The 25,867-nt window shown below is 39.4% G+C and overlaps 1 protein-coding gene across 1 annotated transcript in view; it reads left to right on the top strand.

The window, feature by feature from the left end:
• Positions 1 to 25,867, top strand: part of LOC126259816 (nibrin) — a 157,809-nt gene that overhangs the window by 5,293 nt on the left and 126,649 nt on the right. The window contains exon 3 of the mRNA XM_049956854.1: positions 19,099 to 19,265. Coding sequence (XP_049812811.1) covers positions 19,099 to 19,265 — 167 coding nt within the window. The remainder of the gene's footprint in view (positions 1 to 19,098; positions 19,266 to 25,867) is intronic.

Below are 25,867 nucleotides of genomic sequence, written 5' to 3'. Positions count from 1 at the left end.
GAAAAAAAAAAATACTGGAAAAATCACGTCTTTGTCTCAGTAGATGAAACAGTATGTTTTCTGAGATATCATCCATCATTCGGGCTGGGTGCAGCTGAGTACGTGAGCTGCTTCCCTACTCCCTCATTCTTAGTGCTTCTTCCTGTCCTACCATTCCCCTCAGCTTGTAGTCAATGCTGCCACCACTTCTTGCCACTAACCTAGCAGCTGCCAACGAGAGGCAGGGAGACGTGAAAAGTGTTTGTTTGGATCTGATTCTCAGAGATTGTTGATGCAGCATCCGGAGATAGCAGGCATGTGTGCATGAATTGTGTCTGAGTGGCTGTGTGGATGTGTGGATGCTCTCATTTTCTGACAAAGGCTACGATTGAAAATTTTGTAGTGAGAGTTTGATTGTCTTTTCTATGTGCCTGTCTGCTGCTCAGTAATCATTTTATGGTGAGTTGCTACTTATCCTCATTAGTATTGATTCTCAGAGTATTTGCACAAGTTATCTGTTGCATTGATTGATCACTGCGGTCTCATTTCATCAACATGGTGTCTATGACACATGAATAGCTGGCCACTCAAATGGACTTTCATGACAGGCCAAAACCTCAGGCCATTTCTGTGGGTATCTCTGATACATCGGGCTTGCCAATCTGAAGCTCATTGTTTCCCACTATTGTCCAAACCCTGCCCTTCGGATCTAGTCTCAACAATGTGCCTGCAGGCCGGGTCAGTTTGCATGTGGGATAATGTGGCAGATTTTTGTGGTTTATCCTGCTCTCAGCAGGCCAGAGACCATGGGTGATGGATTTCAGTAGTTGTGACTGTCTCACTGCAAGTACATTGTAAAGTGCAGTGTTTTATAAACATTTATTCTAGTACATTTTCGCACTTCAATAATAATTTATATGTTAGAAAGTGTGGATGATAGGAAGAAAAACAGTGTGGCAGTCGCTATTACTCATATATTTCTCAAAAGAAAAATCTCACTATACCTATAAAATAATAGACATAACACAGTGACTAGTAACTGCCAATAACAAACATATTAGACCCAACATTTTATTGGCAGTCACCTATAGTGTTGGTTTGCAGATTCATTTTGGCCCTATACGCTTCTTTCAAGAGACCTATTTTTTCTGAGGTTATTTCTGAAATCAGTGAAGGTATTTTAAATGTCTTGCAACTCCAAGGAGATGCTTATTTTTGTCACCAAAAGTGTTTTATTTTATTGAAATAAAATAACAACAGTGGTCTTAATGAAACAGATATGCCTTTTTACTTGCTTTCTCCGTATAAAAACAGTTCATTACAAAAAATGTTGATGTTAATACTTAAAAGTTTTGCTCGAATGGGGGAGAAATGCGGAAGTCCGTACATTTTTTTGTCAACTTATGTATTTACTTACCCTTGAGATCTCAAAATTTGTCAGGGAAATAGCTTGTCTGGAAATCAGGGAATTTCACTTGGGAAAACTTGCAACTCTGAAAGATATCTTCACTATGTTCTCATAAAATGTTGACATAAAGTACAGTGTAGCAATTAGTATTATGTGCTTTAACTCACAACAACTCTGCTTTATAAATTTTATAACATAAAGCTCCTTCCTACTTTGTAAGTCACCATTTTGGTAGAGCTAATAGGCGGGTATAAAATCTTACCACTAACGGACACAAAAGTGGACAGTAGGTAAAAACAGTTGACTGCACCTAATACCTAGGCTTTATTTCATCAAAATAATCACAGAAAAAACACATATCTGTATAATTTTATGTAAAATCTTCTGCTCAGCTTAGTAGTTCAGATGTTTACCTCAGTGACATGATCATCACAGTGTAATGTACCAAAGAACCAATAGGTGGTACTGTTATCTTTTCTAACTCAGTGACAGATGTATATTAGTGACAGAACATTACCTTTATGGATACAAACTAACAGTGACTTGACTAGGCTAGAATGTATGTATTTACTGATTTCACTTTGTGTATTAAAAACTTGATGACATTGCTTTGCTTCTTCTGATAGGTTTTATGTATATTCTTTGCTAGGAAAAATGCATCTATTGATTTTGCTTTTTGATTTGAATGCCTGCTCATTACATATTGATTTAATTTGGTTTACGTATAAATATGCCCAGTTAATAGTGAGTCTTTCTGAATACACCAGAAAGGCACAGTGTAACTCAGACCAAGAGTGTCACGCATTATCTTGCTTCTCACTACGTATTATACACAAGTCATCTGGCCATAGATACTTGGTGCTATCCAGGCAAAGCTGGGGCAGGCTGTTAGTTGTATAATATGGGTCTTTGTAAGATAATAAATTAACCTGTTTGCTGTGAACCAGTTGTAACCCTGTTTGATTATTCTACTGACTGTGTCTAGTGTTGGTGTGTTTGAGCCCTTTTGTCAGAATGCTAATGTAATCAGCAAACATCATAGTTTTTCAGCACTGTCCAGATGTCCAAGGGAAATCATGTATGTAGTTTGACAACAGTAGCAGACCAGGCATCGAGTCTTGTATAGTCTCACTTCTGTTTTATCATTACTTAATGTGACCATCTAGTTTCTCTTGATAAGATATGAGTTTATCCATTCAAGAAGAATGGCTTTAACAGCATGCCATTTTAATTTCCCAAGCAGAATTTTATGATCCACACAATCGAAGGTCATTACAAAATCCCAGAAAAATTCCAATAGGTTACAGTAATTATGCATGTTCATTTCTACAGAGCAGGGTTAGTGAGATCACATATTGCTTTCTCAGTTGCTAAGACTGTATGGAAGACAAACCAAAACGCTGTTAAAAGATTGTTTTCAGGAGGATGGGTCAGTATTCAGCTGTGAACTCTTAGAACACAAGAAGAAGAAAGACATGACTTTGACTAGAGATCAGATATTTATGTCCACTTTTGTAAATGGGTGTTATTACTACATACTTCATTCTTTCAGGTAATACTCTACAATTCATCGACTGGTTATCGAGGTACCTCAGTTGGGTACTGCTATCAAATCAGCACAAGATTTTAGTAATTATATTGAAATGCCATTGTAGCCAGAATTGTTACTCTTTTCCAGTGTCCTAATGATTTTTGTGATCTGTGTACCAGATGATTTGAAAACTAGCCTGGGGGATGGAGTATGCAAGGCAAGTTCATCCATCCCTTTGACGGGTCATTTTTGTTTTCAACTTCTGTTAGGGAGACATTGAATTTAGTAGCTAATGATTCAAATTTAATATTATTTGTCTAGCTGCTGCATTTTTCAGAGTGTTGAATATAATATGCCACACTAAGTTTGTTCATTTGGTGCCTAATAATGCTCCAAATTGCCTTTGCATTAGACAACTGCCACTTTTATACAATAAAACCCGCCACAGTCATCTCATTAGATAACTAACCACTCTAAACAAGATCGCTGTTTCTCTTATATACATGAAATTAATCTCCCTTTTATATAGTATTCCTTTATATTTCTTGTTTGAATTTTTCACTTCTCTTTTGTCTTATTTTAATTGATATTCGCTTCTCACAGTAATCTTTCCATTAAGTGTGGCACAATATAAAATGCAAATAACCTTACAGTCTATTTTCTTCTGCATTGGATAGGGTGGTTACATATATCTTCTTTCACTCTGAACACTTTTGACCCACTTCCTTTCATTCCTTACATCCTCCTATCACATTTTTCCAACAACTTATTCACAGATTCTTTTCAGTCACTCCATGAGGCTTTCACCACATTTATTCGTGGCACTATCATCATCATGTTGGTATTTTTTGCTGTTGCATGTGAAACTGATTTACATGTTTGCTCCATCTTTAGTTTCCTATCTCACAAGGCTTCTGTGCACCGTGAAAGCATAGCGTAGTCTTGATTCAAACCTATACCTCCACTAACATGGATTGATTTTAACATCCCCTTGGTGCATTTTCCAGTGCTCAGTTACCCCAGTGCATTCTGACTCAATAGTTCCCCAATGCGTATTCCCAATGTCAGTCATTATCTCATTAACTTCCTTCAACAAACTGCTATTGCTCTTGAAAAACTTTATTCATTGCAGCAACTCATTTCAGTACCTTATATACCTCCATTAAACCAGGACCCTGCTTCTCTTCAAAGCTATATTCATCTTAAATCCATTACTCCATCACCCCCAATACTTTACCACTACTAAAATACGTTATCACATCTGAATTTGACACTCCCATGGCCTGGAACATTACTACCATATAATTGCCCCACTATACACCACGTGATCGAAAGTATCTGGACACCCATATGTAATGCAGAATCGACCACTAGATTTTATGAGCAGCAGACTTGTTAGTACAAAAGGATGCAGTTAGTATTCTATTGTCAGCAGAGAAACAGTAACACTAGATTCTATCAGTTAGGAGAGTTCAGTGACTTCAAACGTAAACTAGTCATTGGATGTCACATGGGACGTCCATCAGGGATGTTTCAACCCTTCCAAAGCTGCCCAAGTCAACTCTTGGTACTGTATTTGTGAGGCGGGAACATGAAAGAACAACCACAGATAAACCAAAGCCAAATATGCAGGCAGACCGCATGCATTCGCTAACAGGGATTGTCATTGTCAAGAGTGATTGTGAAAAATCATGTGAAATTAGCAGAAGGAATCATTCATGAATTCCAAAGTGCTACCAGCAGTCCAGCTAGCAGAAAGACTGTGTGTAGGGAGTTACAAAGATCGCATACAGTAGTCGACCAGCTCGTCATAAGAAACACATTTCTATAGACAGTGCTGAGGTAAAGAGTGATTCCAGCAGACAGTGGATGGCTGGAAACGAGTGATATTGGAACAACGAATCATGCTGTACCCTGTGTCAATCTGATGGAAGTGATGAGTACCTGGAGGACCTTACATGCCATCACATGTAGTGCCAACAGAGAATCATGGAGGAGGTGACATTGTAGTATGGAGGTGTTTTTCATGGTTGGGGTGTAGTCCCCTTATTGCACTTAAGAAAACACTGATACGGTAACATTTTACAGCATTGTGCATTGTGTACAGTAGAACAGCAGTTCAAATATGAAAACTGATTGTATCATTATGACAGTGCACCCTGTTGCAAAGAAGCATCTGTGAGACAATGGTTTGTGGATAATAAGATTCCTGAAAGGGATTGGCCTGCGCAGAGTCCTGATGTGAACCCAGACGTCTTAAGACATCCAGCATCCAACATCACTACCTGGTGCATCACATAAATATTAATCAGGAACTTGTTTAGTAAGAACCACAGAGATCGATAATTTCCAAAGAGTTTTGTGTGCAAATTATAAAATTACTGTTGACCTTCTTCTTTTCTTGTGACTTATGCAAAAAATATAAAATATTATTGCCAGATTTGGCTCTTGAGGTCAAAAATTCCACGACTGAAGTGGCTGTGTGACATGGGGTGTTGTCACAATGCAGCGTCCACTTGTATGCATTATTGTCTTGGGGAATGTCATTCACATTCTATTGAATGTTCTCCACAGTTCCAAAATTACATCATTTTAACACATTTTTCAATTTCAGGAAAAGAAAAAAGTTGCAAGGAATCAGATCAGGTGAATAGGAGGGTTGTGAAACAACAGGAATGCCTTTTGAGATAAAAAATTCCATGATTGAAATGGCTGTGTGACATGAGGCATTGTCTCGATGCAGCATCTACTTGTATGCAATGTCCAGCCCCACTTGATTCACCCTTTTCCTGAGTCTTTGAAGGACATCTTTGTAAATCACTTGTTTGACATTTTATTCTGGAGGAACAAATTCTTTTTCTCATGATGCCCCTACTGTCAAAAAAGCAAATCAGATTGTTTTGATCTTTGATTTGCTCATTGAAGCTTTTTTCAGTCAGTATGCCTCTCTTCACTTTGCTGCTTTGTCCCAGGACCATACTCAGAAATCCAGGATTCATCCCCTGTGATCACATGACCTAACCATTCATGGTCACATTTCTTTGATTGTTCTTCAGCTCAGTTGTTAGGTTTTGCAGCACAAACCTTTTGCACATGCAAAACTTCAGTCAAAATTTGATGTACTGCAAAAGTGTTTAAGTTGAACAGGTCACCCATCATCCTTAGTGTTAAATGTCAGTCTGATATCATGAGAGCACGCACACATTCGACATTTTTGTTGGTTTTTGAAGTTGAAGGTCTCCCTGAACAAGATTCATCTTCAATGTGTTCTTAGGGTACCAAAAATGATTTGTGCCAGCGAAAAATATTTGCTCTTGATAAGGAATGTTCTCCATAGGCCTGTTCCAACTTTTCAAAGGTGACATTCATGGATTCCCCAAGTTTAACGTAAAACTTAATGGCATAACATTGCCACCATTCCATTTTCGTAATATACAACTTCACTGATGACACTCTCAAAAATCAAATGAAGACTGTATGGAGGTGACACTTGTACTGAGCATCTGGGACAGATGATGAGCACATCATTGTATACAAGCAGAACAACATAGTGTTGCCAGATTGCTCGCATTGTTGTCAGTCTCATTACTTTTGTCATATATCTTGTATGTATGGTCTTATGACTTAATGAACTATTTTGTGAAGTTAAATCGAATATAACTTCAGAGTCATCATTAGATTCAGCCTTATCGCCAGAGTGTACATAACACTGTTTCTTCAAGAAAAGTGAATCCTCATGTGTTTCAGGTAAAGAATTTGTAATTGGAAGTTCAAAGTCCAGTGAACCAAATAGTCAGTGAAATAATCAGAGATATTATTATTATTATTATTATTGATCATTATTCTGTGTCTGTACTTTTGGTTTTGGCTCTTGAGGAAGAATGGGCTGCCATTCTTCCACAGACAATCAGATGTTGCATTGAAAGTGTTCACAGCAGATTTTAAGCTGTCATGAAGGTGAAGGGTGGACCTCCCCCACCACCATTAATGTCAACTAATATGTGTCTGGATACTTTTGGTCTACTGGTGTATATATTCACATTACCTGCTCTTCAGCATGTGTGTTCCATTTCTGTGGTGTTAACAATTCTTACCACATTTGTAACCAGACTATAGGTTATATTGTCTTTCTGAATTATCAAGACCTTCATATCTCAGACAGATTTACTGCCAGTTATGTTCATTATTCGCTTAATTGCCACACTCATACCCACATCTATATGTACTGATGCCATCCTCCAGCTGAATTAAAGATTGTTCCCATTATTTGTTTACAAATCAAACTCTGACACAAAAGTTATCTGCAGTATAACTATGTCTCTATAATTTTCTTCATTTATTGACATTTACTATTAACAAAAAATAAATAAAAAACATTTCTGATAATGCACACAGTTCCAGTTTGCTGTATATTTAAACAGTGAAAACTCCAGGTTGGAATAGCAACAAAGAAAGGAAAAGATAGATTGCTACTTACCATAAAAATGACACGTTAAGTTGCAGATAGGCACAATTAAAAGACACTTACGCAAAAGCTTTTGGCCACAACCTTCATCAGAAAAAGAAAGACACACACACACACACACACACACACTTTCATTAACACAAGCAAGCAACCCCATGCATACATGACCAGCATACCTCATGCACATGTGACCATCATGTCTGGCAGCTTGAACCAGAATCCATAGGCTTTGTGTGTCATGTGTGCATGAGGTGTGCTTGCTTGTGTGAATGAATGTGTGTGTGTTTCTTTTTGTGACAAAGGCTGCCACCAAAAGCTAATGTGTAAGTGTCTTTTAGTTGTGCCTGTCTGCAACTTATCGTGTCATTTTTGCGGTAAGTAGAAGTCTATCTTTTCCTTACAATGTTGTTATCTATTTAATCATCATACTAATTTTGTTACCCTACGGTCAGATCTGGAGACACCTTGTTTTCTTACTGTTGTTGACGCATCTGTATTTTTTCTTGTCTTTACATAAGTGTTAGGTTGCGCGTTCTAATCATTACTGCAGATGGCTCTCTATGTTTCATTACATTCCTCTTGTGGTTCATAATTTCATGACCTCCAATCTTCTATTCATGTCTAATGATCCAGAGTGCAAGAAACACATTAAATAAGTGTATATTAGGTGTGCCATCTGCAAGAATGTAAATAAGGTATGCTAGAATCATTTTATTTCCATAAAATGTATCCCTTTTAACCATGCTTAGAATTATTACAGTTATCCATAATGATACTTTTTTGACACAATGAAGATCTATCCATCACCCACTAAAGTAAATAAAAAACAAAAATATGCCCACCATGTTAAAAGTTATCTGACCTCACTTTTTGTGAATAAAGTTGTCTAGATCACTTTTTTATATATTTCATTGTTTGAGCTACTGTTAACATCAGGTCTTCAATTAAGATTAAAGGAACATAAGAATATCCACAATGATCATGGACTTCTTCAGGACATTTGGTTCCCTTATTAACCAATGCCAATTTCTCTTCAGTCAGACAGAATTTAGGTAGACAAACTTTTGCTTTAGAGCTTTGGTGTATCACATAAGGCCTACTGGTGAAATGTACTACACCGAGGGGATCTCTCCCATTGCATTCTGCCAACTTTAGTCCAGTCATAGCCATGCATCTAATTGGCAACCGAAAGTCTTCGTCCCACAAATCTAATTATTCATTTAGCAACTTTCTTTGCTGTTACATAACATCCTCTTGTACCATGCTAAAGGACACACACACACACACACACACACACACACTCACTCACTCACTCACTCACTCACAAGAGGAATGTTCCTCTCTGGAAGCATTCCGGTAAGATCTTTAATATTGTTTAGTTTCTGCTGTATTTGCAAATTCCATGTCCTATTGAGTTAACAGCTCATCTAGTCCCTTCAATTGTACTATTATCAGCAATGCAGCATATGAAAATAAATGGTGAGTGTCCATCCAATTGAGCCAGTAACAGTTAAGGGGTGTCCCCTCCAAGAAGGGGGGGGGGGGGAGACTCTGCTTCCCCTCATATCTCCAAGCAGTTTGAGGGCCAATCGTACAGATCCACCACAGTACCGGCAGATTAATGTTGTGAGGTGGGGACATGTACTTTGCCCACGTGGCATAGTCAGCAAGAGCACAATCAAAAAAGGCAAGGTTCTTGGTTTGGGACAACCTGTCAGGAAGTTTCGTTATAGTCCTACAAAGTGAATAATCTGAAAATGTGACTTGTGGGGTGTGCAGTATGTGAACAAGTGGCAGTAGACAGAATTTAAAAAGAGAAACAAGTGAATTTTATTCAGATAAAAATAAGTCTTTGTATGTACAAAATGGAGGGGCTAAAAATAGTAGTGAAGGGATTCTAAAAACAAAAGTCCTATTTCAGTTTGCATTCACAGTCATGTATATTGGCATTGCCAAACAACTAAATAGATATTGTCGTGTTAATTTACTAGACCACTGTGCAGGTTAATCATGCTCCCAGATTGCTTTTTTGTTTTGATTCAGATTTACATTTCGATTTTCCAGAATCTGTAACCAAACACTCTCCTTATCTGTGAGCATCGGCACTGGCAGTAACCCGACCTCATATGTGCCAACCACAGTCTCCAGCATTGCTCTAGCACTTACTGACAGTAGGCAATACTAATCCATCAGCCAAATGTATGTATATCAGTGCTGAAACACTACTGAGGCATTTTCCAGGAAGTGGGCGAGTTGAAAGAAATCAGAAATTACATGAAGAAGAAAATATGTGTGAAGTTGTACATGAAAATGTACAGAAGACCTGTGAATATTTCAATGCCTAATACATTTATTGTTTTCCAGGCCATTGAAATGACAGATGTAGAAGTGCATGAAAGTCTCAAGTGTCTTCTTGTAACAGAATTGCTGAAAACTCACTGGAAGAGACAGTGGTGTAAGACCATGTTCAGAAGATTACTTCGAACTATTACATATTTAAAGTTCATTTTAAGTGAATATGTATCCTTTAAATATAATACACATCTTGTGTTAACAATTCTAGAAAATTTTGTTACTTTTGGATAAATGATACCTGCACTAGGGGAATTTAAATAAAATGCTACGTTCTTTTACCAGCCAATTGTATATAGTACCACCAGTTGACTGAGTGTGAGCACGGAAACTACTTTCTTTGGGGGTTAAGCTACCTTTAACTTGGGCATTGTTTGGATGCTACTGTGTTAACAATTCTAGAAAATTTTGTTACTTTTGGATAAATGATACCTGCACTAGGGGAATTTAAATAAAATGCTACGTTCTTTTACCAGCCAATTGTATATAGTACCACCAGTTGACTGAGTGTGAGCACGGAAACTACTTTCTTTGGGGGTTAAGCTACCTTTAACTTGGGCATTGTTTGGATGCTACTGTGCTTTACTAGGGGTTATAACTTCTTACATTGTACAGATATGCCTCATTCTTCTTCCAGCTGGAGCAGAACCTCACCCACCACTTTGTAGCGATATGTACAGCTTTACATGAAATCCTACCCATGGTGCATTACTATAGGGGAACATCACAACATTAATTGCCAGAAAAAATTGTAAGACCAACTTGTGATAGAACTACACACCTTTGTAATTTAAAATTTACCCACACAACCAGTAAAACACATGAAATTTCCAAAAATGGTCATTAAGATGGTTTTAATCAACCAACCATTCTAATTTTGCAGACGTTAATACTTAATTACTCCTCAAACAATTCTCATTTTCAACTTTTTCCATGATTTATTACTTTTCTTACTCTTTTGATCATTTTCATATATCCTAGTCATGTATTTATTTAGTTCAGGTGCTAATGACATTGCTCTCACATGCTCTGACTTCAAACAGAAGCAACAATCATCAATCTGTTTGCAGCCAAAGATATTATGCTGTTTTGCCGTATGGAGTTGTCCTAACATAATTAACATTGTATGTTATTGTGGAAATTGCACAATATTTCAGTGAGGCAATAGCTTGTCTTCTATAGGTGTGTCTGCAGGGAGCTGTAGTGGTGACCCAAACTATATGCTAGCTTGTGGAAAAGTGCAGATGCACAGAGGAGAGGTGGGGGTGATTGTAAAATCATCTGACAGGAAACAGACCACCAGAGGTCCCTGCTGGGGAAACAAACCACTCACCTTACACTGTGTGGTACAGAAGGCCTGGTTGCAACCTGCAGACCTCAGATTGTGCACTCAGCCAAGTTGCTAGTGTCCAACCTGCTCATTATGACTTTGAGCCCTATGGTGCCTTCTCACCAGATTCATTTCTGTGCATACAGTGATGTCTTATTGCCAATAGGACTGATTTTGATGATTAAGTCATTCTCCATATGTCTTTTGACAGCTTCTGTCATGTTGGATTTTTGGTAAAAGATCTTGTTGTGTCCAGATTCCTTGATGTGTCCCATATCTAGACAGTATTTAGCAACAGCTGACCTTGTGTGGTGTGACAGCCCTCATTCCTCGCATCTATCTACATCTACATCTACATCTATACTCCGCGAGCCACCTTACGGTGTGTGGCGGAGGGTACTTATTGTACCACTATCTGATCCCCCTTCCCTGTTCCATTCACGAATTGTGCGTGGGAAGAACGACTGCTTGTAAGTCTCCGTATTTGCTCTAATTTCTCGGATCTTTTCGTTGTGATCATTACGCGAGATATATGTGGGCGGTAGTAATATGTTGCCCATCTCTTCCCGGAATGTGCTCTCTCGTAATTTCGATAATAAACCTCTCCGTATTGCGTAACGCCTTTCTTGAAGTGTCCGCCACTGGAGCTTGTTCAGCATCTCCGTAACGCTCTCGCGCTGACTAAATGTCCCCATGACGAATCGCGCTGCTTTTCGCTGGATCATGTCTATCTCTTCTATTAATCCAACCTGGTAAGGGTCCCATACTGATGAGCAATACTCAAGAATCGGACGAACAAGCGTTTTGTAAGCTACTTCTTTCGTCGATGAGTCACATTTTCTTAGAATTCTTCCTATGAATCTCAACCTGGCGCCTGCTTTTCCCACTATTTGTTTTATGTGATCATTCCACTTCAGATCGCTCCGGATAGTAACTCCTAAGTATTTTACGGTCGTTACCGCTTCCAATGATTTACCACCTATGGCATAATCGTACTGGAATGGATTTCTGCCCCTATGTATGCGCATTATATTACATTTATCTACATTTAGGGAAAGCTGCCAGCTGTCGCACCATTCATTAATCCTCTGCAGGTCTTCCTGGAGTACGTACGAGTCTTCTGATGTTGCTACTTTCTTGTAGACAACCGTGTCATCTGCAAATAGCCTCACGGAGCTACCGATGTTGTCAACTAAGTCATTTATGTATATTGTAAACAATAAAGGTCCTATCACGCTTCCTTGCGGTACTCCCGAAATTACCTCTACATCTGCAGATTTTGAACCGTTAAGAATGACATGTTGTGTTCTTTCTTCTAGGAAATCCTGAATCCAATCACAAACCTGGTCCGATATTCCGTAAGCACGTATTTTTTTCACTAAACGTAAGTGCGGAACCGTATCAAATGCCTTCCTGAAGTCCAGGAATACGGCATCAATCTGCTCGCCAGTGTCTACGGCACTGTGAATTTCTTGGGCAAATAGGGCGAGCTGGGTTTCACATGATCTCTGTTTGCGGAATCCATGTTGGTTATGATGAAGGAGATTTGTATTATCTAAGAACGTCATAATACGAGAACACAAAACATGTTCCATTATTCTACAACAGATTGACGTAAGTGAAATAGGCCTATAATTATTCGCATCTGATTTATGACCCTTCTTGAAAATGGGAACGACCTGTGCTTTCTTCCAGTCGCTAGGTACTTTACGTTCTTCCAGAGATCTACGATAAATTGCTGATAGAAAGGGGGCAAGTTCTTTAGCATAATCACTGTAGAATCTTAAGGGTATCTCGTCTGGTCCGGATGCTTTTCCGCTACTAAGTGATAGCAGTTGTTTTTCAATTCCGATATCGTTTATTTCAATATTTTCCATTTTGGCGTCCGTGCGACGGCTGAAGTCAGGGACCGTGTTACGATTTTCCGCAGTGAAACAGTTTCGGAACACTGAATTCAGTATTTCTGCCTTTCTTCGGTCGTCCTCTGTTTCGGTGCCATCGTGGTCAACGAGTGACTGAATAGGGGATTTAGATCCGCTTACCGATTTTACATATGACCAAAACTTTTTAGGGTTCTTGTTTAGATTGTTTGCCAATGTTTTATGTTCGAATTCGTTGAATGCTTCTCTCATTGCTCTCTTTACGCTCTTTTTCGCTTCGTTCAGCTTTTCCTTATCAGCTATGATTCGACTACTCTTAAACCTATGGTGAAGCTTTCTTTGTTTCCGTAGTACCTTTCGTACATGATTGTTATACCACGGTGGATCTTTCCCCTCGCTTTGGACCTTAGTCGGTACGAACTTATCTAAGGCGTACTGGACGATGTTTCTGAATTTTTTCCATTTTTGTTCCACATCCTCTTCCTCAGAAATGAACGTTTGATGGTGGTCACTCAGATATTCTGCGATTTGTGCCCTATCACTCTTGTTAAGCAAATAGATTTTCCTTCCTTTCTTGGCATTTCTTATTACACTTGTAGTCATTGATGCAACCACTGACTTATGATCACTGATACCCTCTTCTACATTCACGGAGTCGAAAAGTTCCGGTCTATTTGTTGCTATGAGGTCTAAAACGTTAGCTTCACGAGTTGGTTCTCTAACTATCTGCTCGAAGTAATTCTCGGACAAGGCAGTCAGGATAATGTCACAAGAGTCTCTGTCCCTGGCTCCAGTTCTGATTGTGTGACTATCCCATTCTATACCTGGTAGATTGAAGTCTCCCCCTATTACAATAGTATGATCACGAAACTTCTTCACGACGTTCTGCAGGTTCTCTCTGAGGCGCTCAACTACTACGGTTGCTGATGCAGGTGGCCTATAGAAGCATCCGACTATCATATCTGACCCACCTTTGATACTTAACTTAACCCAGATTATTTCACATTCGCATTCGCTAATAACTTCACTGGATATTATTGAATTCTTTACTGCTATAAATACTCCTCCACCATTGGCGTTTATCCTATCCTTGCGGTATATATTCCATTCTGTGTCTAGGATTTCGTTACTGTTCACTTCCGGTTTTAACCAACTTTACCAGTGTGGCTTTTCTGGCCAATGTATGATTTCCCACAAACGAGTTTTGTGCTCCTAGGTTACTTGGCCACACTTGTGATTTATCCATTTGGAGCAGTCAGTTTCCTGGATGATTAAACTACCCATTCCTAACACCACATTATAAAAAAGGTGGAAGGGATAATGTAGACAATTTTAGATCTGTTTCTCTGCCATAAATTACTTACTAAAGTTATTGAAAAAGCTGTATATATAAGGGTATTTGATCATTCCAGTTCACATAATTTTCTGTCAGATTTACAGTTTCGTTTTAGAAGTGATGTAACAAATGAAAATGCTACATATTCTCTTTTCTCTCAGAGGCACTGGATGGATTAAATGAAAAGTCATAAACACTAGGCATCGTTGATTTAACTAAGACATTTCATTATGTTAATCACAAAATATTACTGAAGAAATTGGACCATTATGGAATAAGAAGAGTAGCTGTTCACAATTGCTTCCTCTCATAGTTTAAGAACAGATAGAAGAAGGACATTCATCATAGTAATGAGAATGGCTATGACACATAGGCTGATTGGGGCATTGTTAAAAGGGGGGATGGGGGTTCTTGACAGGTGATTCTGAAATATTTTTGTTTGCTGATGACACTAGCTTAGTACTGAAAGATGTCTTAAATAGTACAGTTCAGTGCATAAGTTCATGGCTTGTAGAAAATAGATAATCAAAGTCACAGTAGGACTCAGTTTTTACCATTTATAACACACAGTTCAACTAAAATTGGCATTTTGAATACGCAGAATGGGCACATAATTAGTAAGTGAAAAATCCAAATTGTTAGATGTTAAGGTAGATAGTAAATTGTAGTTGAAAGCCCATCTTAAGTATTTTGTCCAAAAACTGAATGCTGCTGTATTTACCATTAGAACAGTATCAGCAATAAGAGTTAGTTCAACAGGAAAATTAGTCCAATTTGGTTATTTTCATTTTGCTTATGACATATGGTATTGTATTCTGGTTAGCTCTTTCTGTTTACAAAGCATATTTTTGGCTGAGAAACAGGCAGTTCGAGTAATATGTGGTGTAAGTTCACAAACCTATTGACTAATGTTCAGGAATTTGGGGATTCTGAATGTGGCCTCTCAATATATATTTTCTTTAATGTCATTTGTTGCTAACAATATAAACTTATTCCCAAGAATAAGCAGCTTCCACTGCAATCTGCATTTGGGATGCACAGCCTTGACTTTTGTTTAGAGAGGTATGCAGTATTTTGCTGCATCCATTTTCAAAAAGCTACCACAAGAATTAAAAAATCCTTGCAGTAATCAATGCAATTGCAAGTTTAAATTGAAGAATTTTCTTGTTGCTTACTCATTCTATTCTGTTGGAGAGTTCCTAGAAAAAAATTAATCAAATTCCTGTGTTATATTGTTGATTATGCTAGTATATACTCAGTAGCTTGTCATCTGCATAGGATCCATGAAGATTTTATTTTATTTACTATTAGTTTTTCTGGTGTTAATTTCATATACTGACTCATTTCAAAACCATGGAGACTGTCTCCTCAGTTTGTTCCTGTGGAACTACACAGATGAAATAAAAAGAAGTTCTTAGACCAGAATCATCTTTTACAGAACCCGACATTGATTGCACTCACACTTTAGATTGAAAAACACATTTAATTAGGGTGAAGTGGGGTAAGTGTAACCATGTGGTTAGTGTAACCACAGCTTATGGTGCCTTAAAGAAGCTGTATTTTTACCTCTGACCTATCACACATGTTAATTTACTCCTTTCTTTGTTACATTTAACCATAAATTGTCAAATCTGACATAAATTGGTAATTAATTTTTGGACTTGAATTGATATCTACATTTTCACTCTGTGAGTGAGTGACATGCTCAGAATTTGGTGGTCTGTCATTTTTGCAGTTTTAAAGATAACTGCACAATTTTTTGGTTACAAACTAACTTTTGCATGATTATTTCAAATTTGAGATTCGTTTTACTCTACGATAAAGCTCTTGATATGCCACGCATGGTTACACTTACCCCAACTTTTTCCCATGTGTGGCAAGTGTAACCAACCGGCTAGGGCAAGTGTAACCAGGGGGGTTAGATCAACTAAACTCCTGTACATATGGATACCAGAATATCTGATGTGCTGGATGTGTAGGTCTACTGAGTTTGTGTGAGATATATTTTATTTTTTATTTAAGTCTACTATATTTTTAAACAACGTTTCCTTTTATAAAATACGACACAAAACTGTAAAGAATGCCACAACTTCAATTACAGTACAGTATGTGAAGCATTGTTTGACTGACAACAATGTCGAGCATGGTAATTCATTTCTGTGTTGTATTTTCATATGTGTGCCGGTGTATTGAGAGGCTGGACTACTGAGGGCACATCAGCAAAGTTAGAATGTATTTCTCTTAGAAAAAATAGTTACACATGAGTAAACCTAATCTTTCATAACTTATCTATCCCATTGTTAAATTGTTTTATTTCAGATTTGTGACTTAGTGTGGTAGGCCAAGTTTTTCATATGAAACATAGAGTGCCAGAATGGTTAGGAACTACCAGAGGAAGACTAACTGTGCTACTTCCTACACAAAAGAACAGTTTTCCAGTGCAATTGATGATATACAAATAGGAATTTGTACAATACATCAGGCTAGTGCTAAATATCAAATACCCTACTCAACACTTCAGAGACACATGAAAGGTTCTCGTGGTGTTAAAAGTATTTCTCAAGGACGATCTACAGTAATCCCATATGAAAAAGAGCAGCAACTAGCAAATGGACTGACAACTTTAGAAAAGTGGGGGTGGGGCCTAAGCAGGAAGGAAGTTTTGGAATTGGTTGAGAAGTACATAAGAAGAAATAAAATACCAAACCCGTTCAAGAATTGTATACCTGGAGAAGACTGGTTCCTGGGGTTCACGAAAAGGCATAAACTGTCTATAAAAAAGCCACAGACCCTTGAATATGCACGAAAAAAAAGCTGGCTCTGATCCTTTCATCATTGAGGGGTATTTTGATATTCTGAAACAAACACTCAGAGGCTTAGACGTTGAAAACAAACCAAAGCAGATATTTAATATTGATGAGACTAGTTTCTCTCTAGACCCAACAAAAACCAAAGTTGTTGGTAAAACTAATTCTCCCTCTTCAAGAATCACAGTGGCACCTGCTAGGGAACCTGCCACTGTGTTGCTTGGTGGTAATGCAGATAGGGACAAGCTGCCTGCCTTAATAGTGTTCAAGGGGAAGAATGTCTGGGGCACTTGGATGGCACCACCACCACAACCTCCTTTTCCTGAAACCTGCTATGCTGCTTCAGTAAATAAGTGGATGGATGGAGTCAGACATTTTTTAAAATTATTTTGAAAAATCTTTTTTAAATTTTGTGGTCCACATAGACCTATCCCTCTAATCTATGAGTGCCACACTACACACATTGATGACCGTGTGATTAAAAGTGCTATTGAAAATGATATTACAATAATAAAGCTGCCCCCTCATTCAAGTCACATCCTGCAGCCAATGGATGTAGCAGTGTTTAAGAGTGTGAAATCTACTTGGGACCAAAAGTTAACTCATCACCAGACATCATCAAGGGGTAAAAATTAGCAAACGTGGCTTTTTTTTTTTTTTTCAAAAACAAAATGTATATTGTTTAAAAGTCAATAAGTCAAACTGCAAGCATGAGCAATTTCAAAATCATATCTTCAATAACAAGTTGGCAATTTGGTGTCAAAGTTGAGCTATGCCAAAATGTGGTTACACTTACCCCACTTCACCCTAATCGTTTCTTGAAAAATCTTCATGTCCCAAATGACACATCATCAACATAAAGGCAGGAAGGCCATCCTTTTCAGGTTCTCCTTATCTTCTGGCTGCTCACCATGTGCAATGCTGCTGGTAAAAATTCACAATGGATCTGCTTCTCAGAATACTTATTCTGGACTAAAATATAACAAAGGTGGCAAAACTCGGCTGTTGACAAGCTCTCAGGGTCTGGCAGACCTCAGGAGATGGGTGATGACACCTTGTAGAATAAATACTTATCAGGTCAAATAATTGAAAATCCAAGATGGAACAACAGTGTTAGATGCACACACACACACACACACACACACACACACACACACACACACAAGCAGTTCCGCCTGTTGGAGCCTGCAGTAGTATAGTGGGGACAGGGTGGTGGCAGTGGGCTTTATAGGTGCAATGTCGGGAGGCAGTGCTAGAAGGAGGAGGGGGGGAAGGATAGGAGGTGGGAATCAAGGGGATAGAAGCTGAGAAGGGGAAAGGACTAAGCAGATGCACTCAGAGGATAGGTGGAGTGTACGAGGTTGGAGTGGAAGCAGGGAAGGGTGTAGAGGCAGGTGGAGGAGAGAGACTAGTGATTTTTGGGACCAGGGGGTTACAGAAATGAAAGATATGTTGCAGAGAGAGTTTCCACCCACACAGTTCATAAAAGCTGGTGTTGGTGGGAAGAATCCAGATGCCACGAGCTTTGAAGTAGTCATTGAAGTCGAGCACACTGTGTCACACAACATGCTCTGCAGTCAAGTGTCCCAAGTGTTTCTTGGCCACATTTTGGCAGTTGCTATTCGTGCAGACAGACAGACACAGTGGTGAAGGCCGAGGAGGTATGGATGACATTCCTGATAAACATAACACATGCTGTAATTTGCAGAACTGGGTCTTTATTTGTTGTCCAAGAGATGTGAGAAGAATGACACTTGTGGTGGATTTTATAATCTCATGCTGCAGGAGAATGGATGTAAGCCCAAATCACAGTCTTGTGGGGAAACCAGATAAGCACACTTCTTCTGGATTGAGGGGAAGGGGAAATAAAAAATTACACTATAACTATAGCAAATAGTGTAGTGAGGAAATACTAATCAGAGCCTGGTTTCAATAAGATACAGTAAATATAAATTGTTAATGTATACATTTTCCTGATAGTTTACTACTGCAATTTCATTTACTTTTCAGGCAAATCCTCAGAAGCCTCCAGTTGTAAAATTGATAGAAGCTGGAGCAAAGTATGGCACATCAGTAATCCCCCAAGGTGGAGAGAAGCAAGCCTTACCTGCTGACTCAACGTTCATACTTAAGGATGGGGATCAGATTCAGTTTGGTTTGCAGTGGAATCTATGGAAGTATGTTTCTGTTTATAGCCTACAGTTACACATATTTTACCAGTATTCTTTCATGTTACTTTAAAATTTTTATGTTCTTATGGACTAGTAGAATAATCTGTAGTTACTGTTTCAGTTTTGTTTCCTCTGATGCATATTTGGCTAATTTTACTTCCTTTCTTATGCTGATTATCCTTTAATTTTCTGCCATAGACATTTTGTTTCTTCTGGCAGTTTCTTCAACATGGATGGGTATCAACAGTTCCTTTTTTCTGAAAAGTTCTATTTATTTCCCAATTCAATGCTGTACAGATTTTCTCTCTATTTGTTTGCAGTGGTTAGCACACAGGAGTCACAAATGAAAAGATGACGATTCAGATCTGCATCCAACAATCATGATTTAGGTTTTCTGTTATTTCTCTAAATCATTCCAGGTAAACACCAGGATGGTTTCTTTGAAAAGGCACAACCAACTTCCTTCCCCTTCTTTGAAAAAATCCAACCTTGCGATCCATTTCTAATGACCTTGATGTCAATGGGACATTGAACCCTAATCTTAATTCCTTTTCCTCTCTATCTGTTAGAAATTTTCACACTTTTAATAACATTACTTAATATATCCATTCCATCAGTAACTTCAAATGTAATGTCAAATGCAGGACAGACAGCAGTCATCAACAGATCACTGCATACGTAACGTGATTTGGACTGAATATTCTTCCAGAAAAATTCTTGTTCTGTTTTCAGTGTCATCTCAAACTTCTGTGGGACTAACTTGGCAGTTCACAAACATTAGATTCCTATCTGTTATGTCTTGTTCACTAATGGAAGGGGAGGTGCGGTGTGGAGAAAGCAAGCCAATGGAGAGGAGTGGTGTGAGAAGATAACACGTTCTGCTTCCTAAGACAATGCTGATAATACATATGCACTGTGTGCTTCAAACCTAACAACTATGAATAGAGAAAGAAAACATAAAATTAAGCAACACTCACAGGTTTCACAAAAGTAAGATGTTGAAAATAGTGCCCATGATGAACTAGGAATTGCTTCATCACTAATTATCAGTTAAATGAACAAACCAAATTCATGACCCAAACTTACATGTAATGGCTACTAGAATCTTTCATTTAGTACTGTTTCTTAAATTTCCTGGAAAATAAAAAATGTGTACCAGGACAACCGTTCCTTAAGTGGTGGTGCACTTACCAGCTGATCTACTTGAGCATTACTACCTGCTTCCACAACTTCAGTTCTGCCAGTGACCAGTTTTTATATACCATGTGGGAAAAATGCTTCTGAAAGAGAGGATGTTATGGAGAAATAGCTTGGCCACATCCTGGCCTGCTGGATAACTCTTGTGAAGCTTGGAACGTAAGAGGGGGATACTGGTAGAACTGAAACCGTGAGGATGAGTCATCAATAATGCTAGTAGCTCAGTTAGTGAGAGCATTTCCCATGAAAAGAGAGATTCTGGATTCATGTCCCAGTCAGACACTCAGTTTTGACATGCCAAGAAGTTTCAGAACAGTGCACAATCCACTGCAAAATGAAATATTTATTCTGGAGTATTGTTATGGTTGTTGTTGTTGTGGTCTTCAGTCCTGAGACTGGTTTGATGCAGCTCTCCATGCTACTCTATCCTGTGCAAGCTTCTTCATCTCCCAGTACCTACTGCAACCTACATTCTTCTGAATCTGCTTGGTGTATTCATCTCGTGGTCTGCCTCTATGATTTTTCCCCTCCATGCTGCCCTCCAATACTAAATTGGTGATCCCTTGATGCCTCAGAACATGTCCTACCAACCAATCCCTTCTTCTAGTGCCACAAGCTTTTCTTCTCCCCAATCCTATTCAACACCTCCTCATTAGTTATGTGAACTACCCATCTAATCTTCAGCATTCTTCTGTAGCACCACATTTCGAAAGCTTCTATTCTCTTCTTGTCTAAACTATTTGTCGTCCATGTTTCACTTCCATACATGTCTACACTCCATACAAATACTTTCAGAAATGACTTCCTGACACTTAAATCTATACTCGATGTTAACAAATTTCTCTTCTTCAGAAACGCTTTCCTTCCCATTGACAGTCTACATTTTATATCCTCTCTACTTCAGCCATCATCAGTTATTTTGCTCCCCAAATAGCAAAACTCCTTTACTACTTTAAGCGTCTCATTTCCTAATCTAATACCCTCAACATCACCCGACTTAATTCGACTACATTCCATTATCCTCGTTTTGCTTTTGTTGATTTTCATCTTATATCCTCCCTTCAAGACACTATCCATTCCATTCAACTGCTCTTCCAAGTCCTTTGCTGTCTCTGACAGAATTACAATGTCATCGGCGAACCTCAAAGTTTTTATTTCTTCTCCATGGATTTTAATACCTACTCCGAATTTTTCTTTTGTTTCCTTCACTGCTTGCTCAATATACAGATTGAATAACATCGGGGAGATGCTACAACCCTGTCTCACTCCCTTCCCAACCACTGCTTCCCTTTCATTCCCTCAACTCTTATAACTGCCATTTGGTTTCTATACAAATTGTAAATAGCCTTTCGCTCACTGTATTTTACCCCTGCTACCTTCAGAATTTGAAAGAGAGTATTCCAGTCAACATTGCCAAAAGCTTTCTCTAAGTCTACAAATGCTAGAAATGTAGGTTTGCCTTTCCTTAATCTAGCTTCTAAGATAAGCCGTAGGGTCAGTATTGCCTCACGTGTTCCAATATTTCTACGGAAACCAAACTGATCTTCCCCAAGGTCGGCTTCTACTAGTTTTTCCATTCATCTGTAAAGAATTCGTGTTAGTAATTTGCAGCCGTGACTTATTAAACTGATAGTTCGGTAATTTTCACATCTGTCAACACCTGCTTTGTTTGGGATTGGAATTATTATATTCTTCTTGAAGTCTGAGGGTATTTCGCCTGTCTCATACATCTTGCTCACCAGATGGCAGAGTTTTGTCAGGACTGTCTCTCCCAAGGCCGTCAGTAGTTCTAATGGAATGTTGTCTACTCCTGGGGCCTTGTTTCGACTTAGGTCTTTCAGTGCTCTGTCAAACTCTTCACGCAGTATCATATCTCCCATTTCATCTTCATCCACATCCTCTTCCATTTCCATAATATTGTCCTCAAGTACATAGCCCTTGTATAGACCCTCTATATACTCCTTCCACCTTTCTGCTTTCCCTTCTTTGCTTAGAACTGGGTTTCCATCTGAGCTCTTGATACTCATACAAGTGGTTCTCTTCTCTCCAAAGGTCTCTTTAATTTTCCTATAGGCAGTATCTATCTTACCCCTAGTGAGATAAGCCTCTACATCCTTACATTTATCCTCTAGCCATCCCTGCTTAGCCATTTTTGCACTTCCTGTCGATCTCATTTTTGAGACTTTTGTATTCCTTTTTGCCTTCTTCATTTACTGCATTTTTAATTTTCTCCTTTCATCAATTAAATTCAATATTTCTTCTGTTACCCAATGATTTCTACTAGCCATCGTCTTTTTACCTACTTGATCCTCGGCTGCCTTCACTACTTCATCCCTCAAAGCTACCCATTCTTCTTCTACTGTATTTCTTTCCCCCATTCCTGCCATTTGTTCCCTTACGCTCTCCCTGAAACTCTGTACAACCTCTGGTTTAGTCAGTTTATCCAGGTCCCATCTCCTTAAATTCCCACCTTTTTGCAGTTTTTTCAGTTTTAATCTACAGTTGATAACCAATAGATTGTGGTCAGAGTCCACATCTGCCCCTGGAAATGTCTTACAATTTAAAACCTGGTTCCTAAATCTCTGTCTTACCATTATATAATCCATCTGAAATCTGTCAGTATCACCAGGCTTCTTCCATGTATACAACCTTCTTTTATGATTCTTGAACCAAGTGTTAGCTATGGTTAAGCTGTGCTCTGTGCAAAATTCTACCAGGCGGCTTCCTCTTTCATTTCTTACCCCCAATCCATATTCACCTACTACGTTTCCTTCTCTCCCGTTTCCTACTACCGAATTCCAGTCACCCATGACTATTAAATTTTCGTCTCCCTTCACTATCTGAATAATTTCTTTGATTTCATCATACATTTCTTCAATTTCTTCGTCATCTGCAGAGCTAGTTGGCATATACACTTGTACTACTGTAGCAGGCGTGGGCTTCGTGTCTATCTTGGCCACAATAATGCGTTCACTATGCTGTTTGTAGTAGCTTACCCGCATTCCTATTTTTTTTTTTTTTTTATTCATTATTAAACCTACTCCTGCATTACCCCTATTTGACTTTGTATTTATAACCCTGTATTTGCCTGACCAAAAGTCTTGTTCCTCCTGCCACCGAACTTCACTAATTCCCACTATATCTAACTTTAACCTATCCATTTCCCTTTTTAAATTTTCTAACCTACCTGCCCGATTAAGGAATCTGACATTCCATGCTCCGATCCGTAGAACGCCAGTTTTCTTTCTCCTGATAACAACGTCCTCTTGAGTAGTCCCCACCCGGAGATCCGAATGGGGGACTATTTTACCTCCGGAATATTTTACCCAAGAGGACGCCATCATCATTAACCATACAGTAAAGCTGCATGCCCTTGGGAAAAATTACGGCTGTAGTTTCCCCTTGCTTTCAACCGTTCGCAGTACCAGCACAGCATGTCCGTTTTGGTTAGTGTTACAAGGCCAGATCAGTCAATCATCCAGACTAGTGCCCTGCAACTACTGAAAAGGCTGCTGCCCCTCTTCAGGAACCATGCGTTTGTCTGACCTCTCAATAGATACCACACCGTTGTGGTTTCACCTACGGTACGGCTATCTGCATCGCTGAGGCACGCAAGCCTCCCCACCAACGGCAAGGTCCATGGTTCATGGTGGGGGGGGGGGGGGTTTGTTATGCTTAGATTGCTTAAATTAACAGTGACCAGACACAAAACACTGTCAGATCAAAGCACCCTATCCTCACTATTCCACAACCTCAAAATCTTCTTTCCCATCTGCTTCATCCAGTCGTCCTCAACGACCAACAGTGCCTGCTTTTTGATGGCCGTCACCCCTTCCATGGCAGAAAATCACCTCCCTATGGGTTGGCCACCTGTGGGTGGTGCATCTACAGTGGCAATAATTCATTTGTCTGTTATGCTGAAGCCTAACCAAGGCCTTCACAGACAGACCTGGTCCGCAAACTGATTTCACATGCTGTATCCTCACAGAACTCTGATACTCCCGCCACTCACAAGAATCAGCTTCAAAAGAGCATTATGCAATAGCACCGTGGACTGTAGCAAATGAACCACATCCTTCACCAGGTCTCTGATTATCTATTGTTGTGCCCAGAGATAGACACCCCCTCCTGAAGTGGTATTGCATCGCCTGTCTGACCGAAGTGACATCCTGGTGTCAATTGCGCTGCCAACTCCTTGTCCAGGTGTCATATCCCTGCAGAAGACCCAGGTGCAAGAGCTGCCCAGTTCAATCACCCATCGCATCCTACTCCAGTCTTGTCAGAGACTTAGCCTGTTGCATCAGAGGCAAGATCAGCTGTGAAAGCAGTCATGCCATATGCCGTGTCTGCTACAATTACTGCACAGCATTTTATCTGAGCACAACCATCAACCAGCTGTCCACCAGAATGAATGGCCACTCTAAACTGTGTCCGAGAACAGAGTCAACCACCCAGTTGCACGACACACTGCTGAGCACAAGCTTTAGTTTAGTAGCTGCTTCACAACCTGCGGTATCTGGATCCTTCCCTCGAGCACCATCTTTTCTGAGCTATGTAGATGGGAGTTATCCTTGCAACACATTATTAGCTCCCAAAGTCCTCCTGGCCACACTCTCCACTATCTCGCTATCCTCTCACCCTCTTCACAACAGTTCCCTCTTCCTCTGTTCTGTCACACCCTCCCAATCCATGTGATCTTCATCATGGGCCACACCTCAATTGCTCTGGTATCTGTGTGCCACTTGTCAACCTGTCCACCTGCCATCCTTCTCTCAGGCATTCCTGTCCCACACAACTGCTGCCTCTGCTTTCCTCCCAGCCATTAAATTCACCATACCCAAACTCTACTTTTACTTCCCATCCCTTTCTCCCTCTGCCCATCCCACTTGACGCAAGTCCCACCCAAGTTCACCCGCTGAACTGCAATCCCGGCATTCTGTGGCCAGAAGACACAATATAGGTGCACAAGTGGTTTTTGTGTGTATGTTAGTGAGTAGTCTCCTTAACTCCTAAATTATTTATCTTCAAATTAAACATACATGTAACCTCATATAACTTGACCACTGCTTCATTGTATCGCTGTTGTGCATCTTAAAACATTTTCAGGGCTCTACATGCTTGTGCAGATAACATTTGTTATCATACACTGAAGAGCCAAGTAAACTGGTACACCTGCCTAATATCATGTAGGGCCCCCACGAGCACACAGAAGTGCTGCAACATGACGTGGCATGGGCTCGACTAATGTCTGAAATTGTGCTGGAGGGAACTGACACTATGAATCTTGGAGGGCTGTCCATAAATCCATAAGAGTACAAGGGAGTGGAGAGGTCTTCTGAGCAGCGTGTTGCAAGGTATCCCAGATATGCTAAATATTGTTCATGTCTGGGAAGTTTACCATCAGCAGAAGA

Source organism: Schistocerca nitens, chromosome 5 (genome assembly GCF_023898315.1).
Source record: "Schistocerca nitens isolate TAMUIC-IGC-003100 chromosome 5, iqSchNite1.1, whole genome shotgun sequence".
Classification (NCBI taxonomy): domain Eukaryota; kingdom Metazoa; phylum Arthropoda; class Insecta; order Orthoptera; family Acrididae; genus Schistocerca; species Schistocerca nitens.
This window is presented reverse-complemented; position numbering and strand designations above follow the sequence as displayed.